Here is a 19,513-nt window from a genome sequence, read left to right as displayed (position 1 = left end):
GTGGAATCTAGACTGCCGCGTTTCACACTGACTAGGACATCTAAAAACTCTAATTCTTGCTGCTCTATTCTACTTGTAAATCGCATGTTCATGTCGTTAATATTGTTAAGACACTTTACAAAGGAGTGGAACAGATTCTGATCACCAGCCCATATTATGAAGACATCATCGATGTATCTAAGAAATATCCTAATATGTTTAACATATGGATTGGCAATTGTAAAAATTTATTTTTCTTCAAAGGTTGCCAAAACCAGATTAGCAAAGCTACAGGAGACAGGCGTCCCCATAGCAGTACCTGCTATTTGAGTGTGCCATTGCTGATCATACATAAAGGAGTTATGAGACAATACAAAGGACAGTGCTTCCCCTATGAACTCAGTGTAGAGCGCACTCTTGCCGAGCCTAGTTAATAAACTGCAGATGGTTTGTACACCTCGCTCCTGAGGTATCCCGGTGTAGAGACTTTCCACATCTATTGAAGCCAGTAGATAATCTTCTTGCCACTCAATCTCTTTGAGAGCTCCTAGGAAGTCACTGGTGTCCTCCAGGTACGACGGAATCCCTTGTAAAATCCAGTCTAAATACTGGGAGAGGGGCTCGGTCAGTGACCCGAATCCCGACACGATGGGACGTCCTGGAGGATCCACTAGTGACTTGTGGATTTTTGGCATAGGATACCATACTGGTTTAATAGGGAAGAGTGCATAAAGTTTCTCTGCAGTACGTCTGGATACAATTCCTATGTGTACATATTTCCATAACAAGGCTCTCAATTGTGTTTGGTGTTTACCTTTCGGATTAGTTTTCAGGGGTAAATATGTTACTGTCGCTGAGCTGACGTGTTGCCTCCTTCATATATTGCGTCTTGTACATAACCACTGTCTTTCCACCCTTGTCGGCCGGTTTAATTATTATGTCTTTATTTTTAGAGATCTAGTCTAGAGCACAAAGCTCTCCTGCTTCCAGGTTGGATCCCTCTTACAATAATTCAAGGCTTTGATTTCCTTGATAACCTGTCTCTGAAAGAGGTCAAGGCTAGTGCCGGCAGCAAGGGTGGAGTGAAAGTGTTTTGACTCCCCTTGTGAACACCTGTTGTGTATCACTATGTTCTGATTGTGTATCTGTTGCCCACCCTTGCAATTCAGTATTATCCTAATATTCACTAAAATTAAATTCTAGGGGACCTATACTAATTGGGGTCTCTACCTCTTTCAACATTTGCATTTTTATCATGAAAATATTTATGCAGATTCAATTTCCTCACTGCTTTGAATAAATCTATTTCAAAGTGTATATCATTGAACTCATTCACCAAACCAAAATTAAGTCCCTTGGATATCCCCGTGGGACTCTCTAGGAGTGACACTCAGTCTGTATTCAGATGGACCTCAGTCAGATTCACCACATTGTGTCCCACTGGTAGCTCTTGAATATGTTCCACATGAAGAGCTAGCGCCTCCAAGCTACTTGTTTCTTTTTGTATTCGCTTCTTTGTGGTTTTTCTGTTCGGTCTCCCTCTTCTTGTGTTGCTCCTAAAGGGACCACCGATGTATCTGAGTCGCTGTCAGCTATTTTTATGTTGGCCCGATCTTGGGGGCGCTTATTTAGGTCTTCTGAAGCGCTTGTCGTCCAGTATTCCCGGATTCGCCGTTTATTCGGACGTCTCCTCCTCTGTACTCGTTTTTGGATCATCCAGTCAAAGATCTTTCCATTATCATAGTCATCTTTATCGCGCAAGAATTTATCTTTTTTTTTCTCTCTCTTTTATTTCAGCTTGTATCGGTATCAAGCGTTTTTTCCAATTTATTTAGCAAAGTTTGGAACTGGTCATCTGTTCTCCTCGCTCTTAATTCATTTTTGGCTCTATTCAATTCAATCAGAATTTTTTCATACTCTTTTTCATTGCGTGATAACGCCAAATCTGCATCATTTGGAAAGAACATTCTAGTTGTACCGCTTTCCATTGATCTAAAAAGTCCAAATCATCTTGGAATTGGGGAATATCCTTATATACTCTTAATCCCCGTGGGACTCTCTTGTGCCACATATGATTTTAATGAGTTAATTGTCCAGAATAAGCGCACTTCTTTCTCAAACAGCTGAGTTACTTTCATTTCCAGTGTCTTTATGCTCAGACACTGCAGAGAAACTTTATCCACTCTTCCCTATTAAATCAGTATGGTATCATATGCCAAAAATCCACAAGTCACTGGTAGATCCTCCAGGACGTCCCATCATGTCGGGCATCGGGTCACTGACCGAGCCCCTCTCCCAGTATTTAGACTGGATTTTGCGACTGCTTTTACAAGGGATTCCGCCGTACCTGGAGGACACCAGTGACTTCCTAGGAGCTCTCAAAGAGATTGAGTGGCAAGAAGATTATCTACTGGCTTCAATAGATGTGGAAAGTCTCTACACCGGGATACCTCAGGAGCGAGGTGTACAAACCATCTGCAGTTTATTAACTAGGCTCGGCAAGAGTGCGCTCTACACTGAGTTCATAGGGGAAGCACTGTCCTTTGTATTGTCTCATAACTCCTTTATGTATGATCAGCAATGGCACACTCAAAATAGCGGGTACTGCTATGGGGACGCCTGTCTCCTGTACCTTTTGCTAATCTGTTTTTGGCAACCTTTTGAAGAAAAATACATTTTTACAATTGCCAATCCATATGGTAAACATATTAGGATATTTCTTAGATACATCGATGATGTCTTCATAATATGGGCTGGTGATTAGAATCTGTTCCACTCCTTTGTAAAGTATCTTAACAATATAAACGACATGAACATGCGATTTACAAGTAGAATAGAGCAGCAAGAATTAGAGTTTTTGGATGTCCTAGTCAGTGTGAAACGCGGCAGTCTAGACACCACAATATATAGGAAACCCTACAAATGCTCTATTACACTTTTAAGAGTTTTCACCCCCCACATGTGCTGACACCCCCCACATGTGCTGACAGCTGTTCCTTATGGTCAATTTTTACGGTTGGCAAGAATAATCACAAATGCAGAAGTGTTTGAAGAACAATGTAGAGATCTAAAGGTACGACTATTACAAAGAGGATATCCAGCGAAAATCACTGATCAAAAAGTGCATACACAAAGGTGTCATGGAACCATGAACCAGACGTACAACAAGAGATAGGTGGAAATAAGAAGGCTTTATTGAAAATAAAGCTGTAAGGCAAAAGTCCAAGCGGATGGCTAAACCGAAGCAGGGTCTTGCGAAGCCAGAAGTCAGGAACCAGAAGGGTAGTCAGACGAAGCCTGGATCAGGAACCAGCAGGGTAGTCAGACGAAGCCTGGATCAGGAACCAGCAGGGTAGTCAGACGAAGCCAGGATCAGGAACCAGAAGGGTAGTCAGACGAAGCCAGGATCAGGAACCAGAAGGAGCAGCAGTCTTGGAAGCATGTGAACACAGGAGGACCAAGCAGGGAACTGAAGCCACAGACCTCCTATATATATGAGCTAGGCATCCAGCTCCTCCCAGTGGGAAGGAGAAGCCGCAGGGTGGGAGGCTACAAGAAACCCAGAAACCAAGATGGCCGCCAGCACATGTCAAACGAAGGAGAACAGCAAGAAGGTAAGACCATGACAGTACCTCCCCCTCAAGGGCCCCTCCTCCGCGGAGTAAAGAACGGTTTCTGAGGGAAGCGTGCGTGGAAGGCTCGGAGCAAGGCAGGAGCATGGACATCTGCGGAGGGAACCCAGGAACGCTCCTCTGGACCATAACCACGCCAATGGACCAAAAATTGCACCCGACCGCGGACCAGGCGTGAGTCCAGGATATTGCTCACCTCATACTCCTCACGATTGCCCACTTGGACCGGACGAGGCCGAGGAACCGAGGAAGTGAAACGATTACACACCAGTGGCTTCAACAGGGAGACATGAAACACGTTGGAGATCCGCATGCCAGGAGGAAGCGCGAGGGCATAGGCTACCGGGTTTACCCTGCGAAGCACTCGGAAGGGACCAACAAAGCGAGACGCCAGCTTGGGAGTGGGCACTCGAAGGTTGAGGTTGCGGGTGGACAACCATACGCGGTCTCCGACCTGGTAGGAAGGAGCGGGCGCTCGTCTGCGATCAGCCTGGAGTCTCTGGCGCTGCGCAGAGACCTCAAGGGACCTCTGGATCTGTACCCAAGAAGCACGTAGGGCGGAAAGGTGATCCTCCACAGCCGGAATATCCTGGGGAGAGAATACCTCCGGTAACACGGCAGGTTGGAACCCATAATTGGCCATGAAGGGAGACGTCCCAGAGGAAGAGTTCACCGCCGTGTTCCTGGCAAACTCAGCCCAAGGCAGGAGGTCAACCCAATTGTCTTGGTGATCGGAGACATAGCAACGAAGGAATTGCTCCAAGGCCTGATTGGATCGTTCTGCGGCCCCATTGGACTGAGGGTGGTAGGCCGAGGAGAAAGAGATGAATCCCCAACTGGGAGCAAAAGGCGCGCCAGAACCTGGACACAAACTGACTCCCCCGATCCGACACAATCTCCTTGGGCAAACCGTGCAACCGGAAGACCTCCCTGGCAAAAATCGAGGCCAACTCTTGTGCAGAGGGTAACTTCTTGAGAGGAACACAGTGGCACATTTTGGAAAACCGATCCACAATCATGAGAATGACCGTATGGCCTCGGGATGCAGGGAGGTCCACAATGAAATCCATCCCCAGGTGTGTCCATGGACGCTCCCCGGTGGCTATGGGTTGCAAAAGGCCCAACGGAAGGTGCCGAGGGGACTTACTCTGGGCACAAATGGAGCATGCCGCTACATATGCGGCGATGTCGGAACGTAGAGAAGGCCACCAGAACAGACGTGAAACAGCCCAGGACAGCTGATTCTTTCCAGGATGCCCCGCGGCCTTGGAGTTATGGTAGGTTCGCAACAACCGAGTGCGCAACTCCTCAGGCACAAAACATCTGCCGTTGGGTCTCCCAGAGGGAGCACCAGATTGAGCCGCCAAAATCTGCTCACCCAGGGGAGAGGTCAGGCTGGTGCGAATAGCGGCCAGGATCTGATTCGGAGGTATGACCGAAGTCGGAATCGACTCCTCCCCGGACAGCTCGGAGTACTGCCGTGATAAGGCATCCGCTCTGATGTTCTTGGAACCGGGTAGGTAGGAGACCACGTAATTAAAACGTGACAAGAACAGAGCCCATCTGGCCTGACGTGGAGTCAATCTCTTGGCCTCAGAGAGGTAGGTCAGATTCTTGTGGTCCGTCAGGATGAGAACCGGAACCACGAGCCCTCGAGCAAGTGCCTCCATTCTTTAAGGGCCTGCACGATGGCCAATAACTCCCTGTCACCAATCTGATAGTTGCACTCCGCGGAAGACAGTTTCCAGGAGTAAAACCCACAAGGAAGCAGAGGACCCTCTGGTGTTCTACGCTGAGACAGGAGGGCGCCTACTCCCGTCTCAGACGCGTCCACCTCGAGGACAAAAGGCAACCCAGGGTTGGGATGCGACAGAATCGGAGCCGACACAAAGGCGGACTTTAGAGCTTCAAAAGCTCGGATGGCCTCGAGCGGCCAGACCTGGGGATTACTGCCCTTCCTGGTCAGATCCGTGAGAGGCTTGGCTAGCATAGAAAAGTCCCTGATGAACTTCCGATAATAATTGGCGAAGCCCAAAAAGCGCTGCAGGGCACGAAGCCCACTGGGCTGGGGCCACTGTAAGACAGCCGAAACCTTCTCAGGATCCATGGAGAACCCCTCAGCGGAAATGATGTAACCTAAGAAGGTTACCTGGGATCGGTGAAATTCGCATTTCTCAAGCTTACCGAACAGCTTGTTCTCTCGTAAGCGTTGCAACACTCGTCTGACATCCAGAATGTGGGCCTCCATGGATTCAGAATATACCAAGATGTCATCCAAATAGACCACCACACACTGCTGCAACAGGTCACGGAAAACATCGTTGATGAATTCCTGGAAGACTGCGGGCGCATTGCACAACCCAAAGGGCATAACCAAGGATTCATAATGACCGGTCCTGGTGTTAAACGCGGTCTTCCACTCATCGCCCGCCTTGATCCTTACCAGGTTATATGCCGCCCTCAGGTCGAGTTTGGTAAAGACCGTGGCCCCTTTGAGGCGATCGAACAGCTCGGAAATCAAGGGTATCGGGTAAGCGTTCTTGATCGTGATGCGATTGAGACCCCTGTAGTCGATGCAAGGCCTCAACTCACCGCCCTTCTTTTTCACAAAGAAAAATCCAGCCCCTGCCGGGGACGAGGATTTGCGAATGTGTCCGCGTGAAAGCGCCTCCCTCACGTACTCCTCCATGGCCTCATTCTCCGCTACCGACAGTGGATAGACTTTGCCACGAGGAGGAACGGCACCAGATTGTAACTCTATGGCACAATCGTATGGGCGGTGCGGAGGTAGGGCAACCGCACGCACCTTATCGAATACATCCCGGTACTCCTCGTATTCAGGAGGCAACAGAGAGTCCGAGGAAGTACACAGCAACTTGACAGGCCCATGGATGCAACTAGCCCCACACTGCGGTGACCACGAGAGGATCTCGGCCGATCTCCAATCGAAAGTCGGATTATGCTTCTGGAGCCAGGGGTACCCCAAGACCACCGAGTAGTGTGGAGACGAAATCACCTGGAGACAGACCGACTCTCTGTGAACGGCACCAATGGCCATCCCCACTGGAAGGGTCTCCTGAGTCACGTGTGGCGGCAGAAGGGGTCTGCCGTCTATCGCCTCAAGAGCCAGTGGGGAACCTCGAGGCTGCAGAGGAATGGAATTGGCGGCAGCGAACACACTATCAATGAACAAACCACCAGCACCAGAGTCCACCAACGCCTGGGTCGTCACCGAGCCCCCGACCCAGGAGAGGACAACAGTAATCAGTGGTTTGTCAACACGGGAAACCGGGGACGAGGAGACTCCACCCAAGATCTGCCCCCGACAGCTTGCCCGAGCGTTTCCCGGACGGTTCGGGCATGCCAACCGAAAATGCCCACCGAGACCACAGTACATGCATCGGCCCTCGCGTCTCCGGAGTACCCTCTCCCCCTCGGACAGGCGAGCAAACCCCAGCTGCATGGGTTCACCCCCAGACAAGTCATCCCCAGGAGGCGTGGGAGGAGAGGGAGGCACGGGTGGGACAGCAAACGTAGGGGCCAATCTGTTAGAAGACCTCCGCAGGCTCTCCTTAAAGGAAGGTCTCTCCCTGAGTCTGGTGTCAATCAAAATCAGGAAAGAAATAAGGGACTCGAGCTCCACTGGTAGGTCCTTAGCTGCAACCTCATCCTTCAAGGCATCCGAGAGACCATGAGAGAAAGCAGCGACCAGGGCCTCATTATTCCAGCCCACCTCTGCTGCCAGGGTACGAAACTCAATGGCGTATTCAGCTACGGATCGTGAACCCTGTCTGATGGACATAAGGAGCTTCGCAGCAGAGGCAGCACGAGCCGGCACATCGAATACCCTCCGAAGAGAAGCAACAAAACCGGAAAACTCGGCAACCACCGGATTGTTGTTCTCCCATAAAGGGCTGGCCCAGGCCAAGGCCTTGTCCGAGAGCAGCGAGATCAAGAAGCCCACCTTTGATCTCTCAGTAGGAAAGGCATGTGGCAGCAACTCGAAATAAATGCCCACCTGGTTAAGGAAACCTCGGCACTGAGTTGGCTCTCCCCCAAAGCGCTGTGGAAGGGGGGCAGAACCGGTCATACCCCGAAACACCGCAGGCGCAGCAACAGGTGTCGGGGTAGACTCTGGCGCAACAACCGGAGCGGCAGTAGGAGCGGGCCCAGGAGCGACAACCGACCCATAGGCAACGGAAGCTAAATGAGCCGTGCGTTCAAGCAGGGTTTGCAACGCCACAGCGAACCGACCCAACAGGTGATCCTGCTGATCAAGTCTGGCAACCAGCGTAGGTAGCGAGGATGGCCCTGTACCGTCAGAATTCATGGCTTGGTCCTAATGTCATGGAACCATGAACCAGACGTACAACAAGAGATAGGTGGAAATAAGAAGGCTTTATTGAAAATAAAGCTGTAAGGCAAAAGTCCAAGCGGATGGCTAAACCGAAGCAGGGTCTTGCGAAGCCAGAAGTCAGGAACCAGAAGGGTAGTCAGACGAAGCCTGGATCAGGAACCAGCAGGGTAGTCAGACGAAGCCTGGATCAGGAACCAGCAGGGTAGTCAGACGAAGCCAGGATCAGGAACCAGAAGGGTAGTCAGACGAAGCCAGGATCAGGAACCAGAAGGAGCAGCAGTCTTGGAAGCATGTGAACACAGGAGGACCAAGCAGGGAACTGAAGCCACAGACCTCCTATATATATGAGCTAGGCATCCAGCTCCTCCCAGTGGGAAGGAGAAGCCGCAGGGTGGGAGGCTACAAGAAACCCAGAAACCAAGATGGCCGCCAGCACATGTCAAACGAAGGAGAACAGCAAGAAGGTAAGACCATGACAAAAGGGTAAATGGTTTGACATCACGCAAGAAAAAAGAAAAATTTGATCGGAGGACAGACTCCAAAAAACGCTAGAGCGGTGTTCACATTTGAATATTCGGGAGGAGATAGAAAGCGTACATTATTACAAAAAGAAGCTGAATGGATTATTAAAACCAATGCCATGGGACCATTAGGTCTAAATGATAAAAATGACCTGGCTGTCTTTATATAATTACATGAATGTATTGTGCACTAGATACATGGACATGTAATTGTCTAACCTGTGGACGGGTCACGTGGAGGAGTGAGTGTGGTATTTACTACGCCCCTCAGCCACGTCACAGGAGGCTTGACAAAGCACCGTTTAGTGCGAAACGGCTGTTGCCCTGAATTGCTGTGCAGTGACCCCCATCTAGTATGTTTTTACCCAAATAAAGCTACTATCAATACAACATATGGTGAGTGCCGATTTTCCTTCATCTTTTCATGTTCATGATGGCTATCAATACTTTTTATAGCAGAGCACCACCATAGTATTGCGTGAGCAGCCATGGCAAGTGTGAATCCAGTCATAAGCTATCAGAAAGCGCATGGCGCAGTGCCGACTGTTTCTCTCTCTTTGAACTCTGAAGTTACAGTTTACAGCCATAAACACTCAGCTCAGGGATTATTCTCCAATAACTGCCTGTTAAAGAGGACCTTTCATCGGTCCAAACATTGTGAACTAAGTATCCTGACATATACAGCGGCGCCCAGGGATCTCACTGCACTTACTGTTATCCCTGGGCGCCGCTCCGTTCTCCCGTTATGTCCTCCGGTATGTTCAGGGACTTGTTTATAGTAGGCGGAGACTTGGGACTCTTGGTGATAGTAGGCGGAGTCTGCCCTTGTTCTGCTGGGCGTCTCCTTCTCCTAGGCTGTAGCGCTGGCCAATCGCAGCACAGAGCTCACAGCCTGGGAGTTTTTTTTTCTCCCAGGCTGTGAGCTCTGCGATGCGATTGGCCAGCGCTACAGCCTAGGAGGAGACGCCCAGCAGAACAAGGGCAGACTCCTCCTACTATAACCAAGTCCCCGAACATACCGGAGGACATAACGGGAGAACGGAGCGGCGCACAGGGATAATAGTAAGTGCAGTGAGATCCCTGGGCGCCGCTGTATATGTCATGATACTTAGTTCACAGTGTTTGTACCGATGAAAGGTCCTCTTTAAAGTTGTTCTTCAGAGCCCTAAAGATCGCTAATCCAGCGGTTCATCCTCTGCTTCCTTCCTAGGTACTTTCTCTTGTTTTGTTGGTGCTCTCCAACTCACCATTTGAGCCTTTACAGCAAGCATCTCTGCACTTGATGACCTTAAAGACATTTCTTTCTTGTGGCCATAACAGGGGCGTTGCTAGGGTCTCAAAAGAACTGGGTCCCAAGCCCCAATATTTATTAATGAATATTTCCTAATTCTCAAAGTCAACCAATCGCCCCCCCAACCACTCCCCATGCAAACACTAACACTGCAGACACTTTACCGTACTTGCTATACAGCAGCACGTACTGTACCTGTCACATCCAGGGCCTCCCAAGTGACGTCTCCTCTGATGTAGATCTTCCCTGTCATCATCTCCTCCATTCGGTCCGGACAACTTCTCTCAGCCGCGTCGCATCTCTGCAGAGTGTGAAACGCAGACATCTTAGCTTCCTCACTTTTCTCTACCCCCAAATGCTATCCTGAAGAAAAATTTGTAATAGTACTCCTCATAGTCCCACCAATAGTAATGCCCTTCTAGAATGCCCTCATTAGTAATCCTGCCCCACTACAGTGCCTCCAACAGTGATAGTGCTTCCCAAGAGTGCCTCCATTAGTAGAAGAGCCCTCCGGTATTAATAATGTCCTTACAGAGCCCTTAGTAGAAATAAGGCCCCCCTATTGTTCCCCCAGTGGTAATAAAGCTCTCTGCAGACCCCTCAGTAGTAATAAGGCCCCCGATAATGCTCTTAATAGAAATATTGTGGATCTTTAAGTCCCTCCTATAGAGCCCGCAGTAGTAATTAGAAAGCTTATTGTCCCCTGGATTTAAAATGTGCCCCCAGTATTTATAATACCCCCTACTGTTATAATGCTCACCCTGAAGTGCCCCAGTATTTATATGGCCCCCTACTGTTATAATGCCCACACAGTGCCCCCAGTATTTATATTGCCCCCTAGTATTATAATGCTCGCCTTGAAACGCCCCCAGTATTTATAATGCCCCCTGCAGTGCCCCTGTAGTTATATTCCTCCGCTTACTGTCCTCAGAAATTATAATTCCTCAGCTCTCCACCATACAGTCCCATGTAAAAAATATTTTCCTCCTCCACCAGTCCCATGTAAATACCATCACACCATCTCTCCAGCCCCCTCCAGTATACAGTCCCATGTAAATAATATCCCTCTCTATCTACAGCTCCCTCCAAAATACAGTTCCACGTAAATAACATCAACCCCTCCCCAGCCACCATTAACATACAGTCCCATGTAAATAACATCACCCCTCAATATTCAGTCCCATGTAAATATCACTCCACCCCACTGTCCCACGTAAATAACTTAAGCCCTAACATACAGTCCAAGTTAAATAACTACAACTCCCAACATTGCTCTGCCTCTCACACTGAGTAATCTACCCCTTCACTTACCTCTCCTCATGTAGCAGACCTCACCACAGCTTCTTCCCAGGACTTCTCTTCACTGCTGAGCCGTCCTCTCCTGCACTGGTCACATGATGGTGACATCATCGCAGGTCCTTTTCAGCTACTGCATTTAGAACCGATCACATAGACCAGTGGTCCCCAACCACCGGTTCGCGCCCCAGGACCGGGCCCTGTATGATTGTTTGCCGGGCTGCGGCAATACAGACAAGGAGAAATGCTGGAGTCGGCAATCTCCATACCAGTATGAAAATTCTCAGGCAGCTGCTCCCAGCCAATCCCAGTGCTTCTTTCATGTACACCTGATGTGAGAGCAGCTATAACCGGCCCACTGATTGGTTAGTGGTAAGACAAATGCTGATTGGCTATAAATGGATTGGGGCGGTGTTTAGCGCAGTTGGAAGTGTAGTGTTTTCAGGTTAGTGTGGCTTGTTGTACATTACTCGGGCTGGTGACTACCTGCAGTGCATGACCCTGTGTGGGCCCTAGCTGCTGTCATGGGGTTGTTACTGCCCGAGGTGGGTGACGCTTCGTGTTTGCACAACCTATGGCCTTAAGTACACAAAGCCCAGCAAGCCCTCAGCTATTTATGCCATGCAGACACTGAATAGATATTGTATTGGGGGGGGGGGGGGGGGTGTTGTTGCCCCATTAAGTATAATGTCACCATTTGGCCCACCCCATGCAGTATAATGTCACCATTTGGCCCACCCCATGCAGTATAATGTCACCTTGTCCCCAGCTGCCTTGTACAGCATAATGTCTTTGTGGCCCCATGCAATATAATGTCACCTTGTGGCCCCATACAGTATAAAGTCATCTTGGCCTAGCCACCTCATAAATCGTGTTATATATTTTTATATGCACCTTGTGTTTTGTTATGGGCGTGAATCAGTCAGTGCCGACCAGATCCCCCCTATATCCCCCCCCCCCCCCCCCCCCCCTCAGTCCCTGGGAAAATTTGTCTTGCATGAAACCGGTCCTTGGTGCAAAAAAGGTTAGGGACCACCGACATAGACTGTGATGTCATCACAGGTCCTTCAGCTCTTGCAAGGCATTAGATTCAATTGCATTGCCGTCCTGAGGATGGCAATACAGTTGGATTTATCTGGCAGGCAGTACATTCCGGGCCTGGGACAAAACAGCAGGAGCCCAGGCCCCGAATTTTTTAACCTAGCAACGCCCCTGGGCCGTAACATCAGCCAGAAGATTAAGTGATCTCTAAGCTCTGAGATATGGGCCCCGGATAGACAGAGACCTGGATCATTGTCTGGTTCTTCGAAAAATGCCTGGATCTCTTCCAAAGGTGGCTTCCAGTAATAATATTATAAATCAAGATATCACCTTACATGTGCTATGTCCAGGTCTTGTTGGAGAAGAACAAGCATCACTTCATCTGTTAGATATAAGAAGAGCTATCTTGTGTTATCTAGAGAAGACAGAACAGTTTAGATCAGCAAAGAATCTGTTCATACAGCATCATGGTCCAAATAAGAGTAATAGAGCGAGCCAGGACACTCTTGCCAGATGGATACACAGTAGAGTAGAAAGATGGAAGGAAGTTCAGTGTCACCTTAACATCAAGGTCACTCAACCAGATCAACTGCAACTTCATTGGCAGAGCTAGCGCAGGTGTCCCTTCACCAGATCTACTTGGTGGCAAACTGTTCCTCGAATTCCACCTTCATGAAACATTAGCAACTTTATCTGATGCAGGCAGAGGGCTCGACTTTTGGCAAAAGAGTGCTGGAGTTAGCATCTTCTATACCCCCCCCCCCATTCATTTTTTTGCTTTTTAAATCCCATATGTATTTGTGCTGCCGTAGGACGTCCAGGAAAGTGAAAATTTACTCACCTGAAATTTTCGTTTCCTGTAGTCCTTAGGCAGCACAACTTTCCCTCCCTTAATAATTAAATTCTTTTGCTTCATTATAATACAAGGAGGCTTCACTGGTGTCTGGGTTTTATGGGTGGACCTGGCGTGTGATTGCTTGATTAATTTAGTTTTATAATTGTTAACCTGTGTCTTCTGGTTGTACCTAGGGGAATAAAACCCATATGTGTTTGTGCTGCCTAAGGACTACAGGAAACAAAAATTTCAGGTGAGTAAATTTTAACTGTATAACAAAAGATCTGTGTGTGTAAATGGCCATCTGACCAATGATTCGTCAGAAAATCTTTTGGTGTGAAGAGGCCTTAAAAGGGTTTTCTCATCTCAGACAATGGGGGCATATCCCTAGGCTATGCCCCCATTGTCTGATAGGTGCAGGTCCCACCACTGGGACTCACACCTATCTTCTAAACAGAGCCCCGAAAATGGTGGAGGGGCGCACTGCGCATGCACAGGAACCCTCTATTTATTTCTATGCGGCTGCCGAAATAGCAGAGTGCCGGCTCGGCTATTTCTATCGGCCCCATAGAAATGAATGGGAGAGGTGCCTGTGCAAGAGCGGTGTGCTCCCATTCACTACTATGGGGAGAGTGCTTGGTGGTGGCCGGACCCCAGAAAACCAGGTGGGAGCTGCACCTATCAGACGATGGGGGGCATATCCTAGCAATGTGCCCCCATTGTCTGAGATTGGATACCCCTTTAAACATCTCCAAAGGGTTACATTATCCCATTTGACTATTCCATACCATGTATCCGGTAAAAAAACATATGGGTGACAGATATAGTGTGTGTGTACGTGTGTGTATATATATATATATATATATATATATATATTTTATAATATTATTTATATATTGAAATATATAAATCCTAAATCTTCCGCTCAGTCAGTATGTAGAATATGAGGCGCGCCGTATTCTGCAGATTATTAATGATGAGGCTCCCGGGCTGGAGAAGATGTTTGCTTTTCTCAATTGCTAAACAGCACTTAGCGAAATAAATCATTTGGTAGAACGTGAAGACTGCGCATATCATAAAAACCAGGCGCGGAGCTCACACTGTGCACTTTAACGCCTGCATGAATCATTCTCTTCAATTAGCACAAACTGAGGCGCCATAAAATATTTCCTTTACATCGCTCTCCAGCTCTGCTTCATCTACTTCCATTTGTGGGGCTGCCACCAGAAACTCTCGCAGCGCTTGGCCAACATGAGTAAGGTAAGTGGGGAAACACCAGCCCAAGCCAATGAATTATCTATGGGTAGAGATGCCAGGGCTCGGCAGTGTCTCCACGTACGGTTGTACACACAGACTTTGTGCGTATGCATCCTTATACGTCTTTGTTGTATGCAGGACGACCTTGGAAAGTTCTTGCACCAGCAATATATCTTCATTGAAACTCCTGCAGACCCCGCCTGGGCACAAGCGAGGCATGAGGACAATACAACAGAAGAGAGCCCCCTGTTGGCCAGCGCTTCCAGGCATAAACCTGTGCTGTGTAACACGAAGATTCCTCTTATTCCACAGGGTCACCCAGAAGTGAGTAACATCATCATCTCCGCCATTATCGCTATCCTGTCATTGGATAGGAAACCACTATTAGACCGGTGTGGGCACAGATCACAAGAACTGGGGAACAGTGTCCTCCGCTTGAATGCTGCGCTAGCGCCATAGAGTTTGAATGCGCAGTGGTATGCATGATTGACTGGTCTCCTATTCTCATGATCATTGGGGGTCCCAGTGGGATCAGTTGTTGTAACCAAAATACCCATATAAGGGCTCATGCATGTATTTTGCGGTCCACAAAAAGTACGGATGACGTCCGTCTGCATTCAGTATTCAGCAGGTCTCTATAGAACAGGCCTATCCTTTTCCGTAATGCGGACAATAATAGGAAATGTTCTATTTTTTGCGGAACGGAATGCACACGGAGTAACTTCCGTTTTTTTTGCGGACCCATTGAAATTAATGGTTCCGTATACGGTCCGCAAAAAAGATGGAACAGACAAGGAAAGAAAATACGTTTGTGTGCATGAGCCCTGCATGGCTGATGCAGCAGACTTATTAATCAGCAATATCTATTAGCGAGGCGTGCTCCCCACCGCCCCTCACCAATAACTGATGGCTGGTGTGTATCTGCATGTATACAAAGAGGGTTCACATGGCGTCTTATGCATCCATCCGTTAACATACATGTTAAACGGATGGGAAAAACACAATGTGAACCCAGCCTTAGCTGCTATTAGCCAAACTACCATATTTTTGTGCTAATTTTAGCTAATGGGGGGGAGAGAGAGGCACCGCTTTGGTTTTCTCCTCAGGCAGCAGACAGGTATGGTTTTGGTGAGCTCGGGGCCAAGTTGCTAACGTTTATAGAAAGTTTAAGGGGGTTATTCAAGAAATAATATTGATGACCAATCCACAGGATAGAGCAGCGATCCGAGTCCCGGCAGCCCTACCGATCAGCTGTTTTGGAAAGCTGCAGCGGTCACAGGAGCTCTGGTGAGCACAGCACCATACATCTTATAGTGGCTGTCCTTGGTATTGCAGCTCAGCCCCATTGACTTGAATGGGACTGAGCTATAACTAAATGTAGGGTTGTACAGTTACATCACATGGCCCAGGAAAAGGCCATGGTGCTCATGCTGGGTGTCGGACCCTAACTGATCTGATATCGATGACCTATCTATCCTGAGGATAGCTCATCAGTATTAAAGGGGTATTCCTATGTGAGGCAACGGGGGTATATCACCTATATCGAGAACGGAGTGGGGAAAGTGTTGGCTGGAGTATCCTGGGTTTCCACTGGTCCAGTCACCACCAGGCGCTCTCCCCATATAAGTGAATGGCAGTGCACTGCGCATGCATGGCCACCGCTCCTAGTCACGTCTATGAGCCCGATGGAAATAGCCAAGCCAGCATTCAGCTATTTTCAGTGACCTCATAGAAGTGAATGGAGGGCGGCTGAGCATGCGCAGTGCACCCTCCACCACTTTCAGGGCTTCGTTCTCAGTATAGGTGGGACCTGGGCTGCACCTATCAGACAATGGGAGCATATCCTAACTATATTGCCCCATTGTCTGTCTGAGATTGGAAAACCCCTTTAATTTCTGGATAACCACTGGGCAACTTGAAGGAACCAATGTAAGAATCAGCTACAAGGATGAAATTCTAATGTGCATTGTAATCTACCTACCTGCGTGTTGCTGCATTTTCTTGTGTACTCGCTTATAAAGAAATCTCACTAATTTTGTGTCTCAGGTGATGGCTCGCCAACTACTGATTATAGCAAGTGCCTGTTATGTGCGTCTCCTCACCTCCGGAAAGCTGCCACGAAGCCATGCCGCAGGTCACACCGGAGTCCTTGATGTACCGTGTCCTTGTCAGTTCATTGAGAGCAGCATACTTACAGCCGGACATTGCTTCACATGTATGTAAATTGCTACCTAAAGACCCGTGAGATCAGAGGCCTCCGCTCCGGAGCGCAGATCAGCCGTCGTGGCCACTCATACAGACGGACATGCAATCTGCATTTTATCTAGAAATCATTTGGCTCGTGCTCCCTGCTGCGAGTAGACGGTGCCCGACGCCCAGAAGCATCTCCGCCCGGTTGTGTGACAGACACGAACTATCTTCAAGTTTACAAATGCACATCTCATGGAGTTGAAATGATCAGACTTCAGCGGAGTTATGTTTACGAGATGATTGCTTCATCCCATAGAGGACAAGGAGATCTTCTAGAAACCACTGTGTGAAGCCGCTCATTCATGGTGCCATCTCCTGACGAGCCGTATATGATAGAAGATGCCGTTTTTGCTGCCCCGATATTCCTTCCACACCATAACCCGCAGTAGGGTCGCTATAAATACTTCTATAATGATGAGGCTATGTAGGACACTAGCAGAAATGTCGATTTTACGTACTACCTCAAAAAGAATATAAATCTTGTATCTGTATTGTGTAATGTCTGCTAAACCATGGAGCTCAATGATATGAAGGCAGCGATAGATAACAATGATGGATGGAAGATACATATTTAATAGGTGTTTTCTATAGTGAAGTTACAGCATCCGTTAAACATGTACATCATGAGTCTCCTCCACAGCTTTTCTTTATATGGATTAAAACAGATCCCATTACAGCCTATGGTAAGGCATTAGTCACAGCCTCTGGGGTTCTCCATCTTTGGGCAGATGATGCTGGGACCTCCATTTGCTGAATACAGATGGCGATACACTTGTATGAATGAGACTGCAGGCCAGGGGTATTTTTATGTCGCTTTCTGATTTAACTGTGGTAACGGATTTTATCGTAACTTTATAGGGTTGTTTAGGTGCAGCCAGAGTGTCGTATTCAGCCCCTCCATTGCCACATTCCAACAGCTGTTCCTTTCATGTTTCCATCAATAGAGCCATATGGGGGCTATTTTTTTGCAGGATAAGGCTTTATGCACATGGCCGTTCTGTGCATTGGGGACCAGAATTTGCGTTCCCCAATGCACAGGCAACATCCGTGCGGCTGCCGCGACAGATACAGACCCATTCAAACTTGAATGGGTCAGTGATCCGTCTGCACCGCTTAAAAAAAATAAATAAAACAAGTTCTATATTTTTTTTTTTGTGGTGCCGCAGCACAGAGAGAAACCCCATGGAATCACTCTGTAGTGCTTCCGTGCCTATGCTCCACATTAGTGATGCGGTGAGCATACGGATGGTGCCCAACATATTGCGGACCTGCTGTCTCCGGGCCATGTACATGAGGCCTACCGTAAGTTGTAGTTTTTATGGTGCCATTTTGGCTACACCGCTTACTGATTAGCGAGAGAACAGAAATACCGCTACCAAGTTTTTACATTCTAAATTTTGCAGTGTTCATTCTTCAGCATAAATAACTTTACTGTTTGGGTCACTACAATTACAGCAATACCACAGGATTATTTTTTTTTATATATTACTTTTGCACAATAAAGACCTTTTAAAAAGAATAAAAACAGCAATTCTGGCTTTTTTTTGTGTTACATAATTGGATAGCACTTACCGTTATGGACACAGCAATGCCAAATGTGTAGAGGGGGGTTTTATTTTTGTAATGCTTGTCCCATTTGAAGATTTTTTTTTTCAGTGGAAAGGTGCATTTTTATTTTTTTTTAAACTTAAAAAAGTTTAACTACTTATACCCTCATTGTACCAAACACCTAATTTGTATATGAAAAAGTACAATAAGGAATGGAGCCAGGGGCGTAACTACCATAGCAGCAGACCATGCAACTGCTATGGGGCCCAGTATTAGTTGGGACTATCTCCTCTTCTACTGGAGATGAAAATGTGGTCAAGACTCTACCCTCTAAAAGGAACAATTTTTAGGCCCCTTGCAGACAAGCGTTCCTCCTGCAGCAAGTCCGCATCGCAGCACCTGGCCTGACCCCCCAGCACTGATGGGATTCATATAGCATTATATTGATTTATGGAGCTATGTAACCCCCCTTATAGTTCTGGAATGTATTGGATAACACTGGCAGCATTATGTCACTGTCGTCTAATACATTCCAGAACTGTAAGGGTTACATAGCATCATAAATAAATATAATGCTAGGTGACCCCCGGCAGCGCTGGGAGGTCAGGACGGGAGCTGCGTTGGACTCTCTGCGGGAGGAACGCTCGTCTGCAAGGGGCCTTAGCAAATGCGGCAGTGGAAAAATAGCCCATTGATCATTGAAAGGGGTTTAGGCAGAACCCCTTCTGTCCTGTGTGGGGGGCCTGGTTTGATTCTTGCTATGGGGCCCTTACTTTATGTACACCACTGAACAGAGCTTTAAATCAACAAAAGAAAACAAGCGTTTTAATCAGGTGACACAGCTATGTGTCTATGCAAACAGTTTGATGTGACGGTCACTGGTGACAGGTAAAGATCAGTGAAAATCAGCATAGTTACCATGGACCTGTTGCAGTGTATGGGCACACTAATGGTACTGTGTAGTCAGGAGAACCCCCATAAAATTATTCAGTCATCTTATTGTCAAGATAAGAAAAATCAATGTACTGTAATCTGAGGGGAATCCTGGCGGTAAGGTAACATTTCCCTGCAGTGACACCACTGGTGAAGTTTGGCATTACACAATGACCATCCAAAGAATGTGTAATGCAGGACTCCAAGGGCACCTGCACACGGTGCGGGTGAATGCACATAAGATCCCTTCTACAGCATATCTGCAATTGGATCTTGGTGCAGATTAAGTGTGGTTTTGCTGCAGATCTCACCTGTACATTGAAAAACCGCCATTTAAATATATTTTAGCTATTTCAATTTGCCAAATTGTTAATGCACATGTCTGTCCGCTGCTCCACTTAAATCTACGGGACTGATGGAGACTGCTGTGGTTTGCAATGGAACAGATTCAGTTACAGAAAACTGACCAGGCAAGGCTGAGTTTTTTTTTATTGTTCTTTTTCCATCATTCATTTTTGGGTTTCTCATCTTTAAGGCTCCATTCACATGTCCGCAAATGGGTCCGCATCCATT

At 47.6% G+C, this 19,513-nt stretch overlaps 1 protein-coding gene across 2 annotated transcripts in view; it reads left to right on the top strand.

Annotated features, from left to right (window-relative positions):
- TMEM268 (transmembrane protein 268) overlaps positions 1-17,536 on the top strand; it is a 43,711-nt gene extending 26,175 nt beyond the window's left edge. For both annotated transcript variants that reach the window (XM_044306108.1, XM_044306107.1), the window contains exons 7-9: positions 14,141-14,212; positions 14,348-14,533; positions 16,256-17,536. In XM_044306108.1, coding sequence (XP_044162043.1) covers positions 14,141-14,212; positions 14,348-14,533; positions 16,256-16,432 — 435 coding nt within the window. In that variant the 3' untranslated portion in view covers positions 16,433-17,536. The remainder of the gene's footprint in view (positions 1-14,140; positions 14,213-14,347; positions 14,534-16,255) is intronic.
- Positions 17,537-19,513: the final 1,977 nt, after the last annotated feature.

The sequence above is a fragment of the Bufo gargarizans genome, chromosome 9 (assembly GCF_014858855.1).
Source record: "Bufo gargarizans isolate SCDJY-AF-19 chromosome 9, ASM1485885v1, whole genome shotgun sequence".
Lineage (NCBI taxonomy): Eukaryota > Metazoa > Chordata > Amphibia > Anura > Bufonidae > Bufo > Bufo gargarizans.
This window is presented reverse-complemented; position numbering and strand designations above follow the sequence as displayed.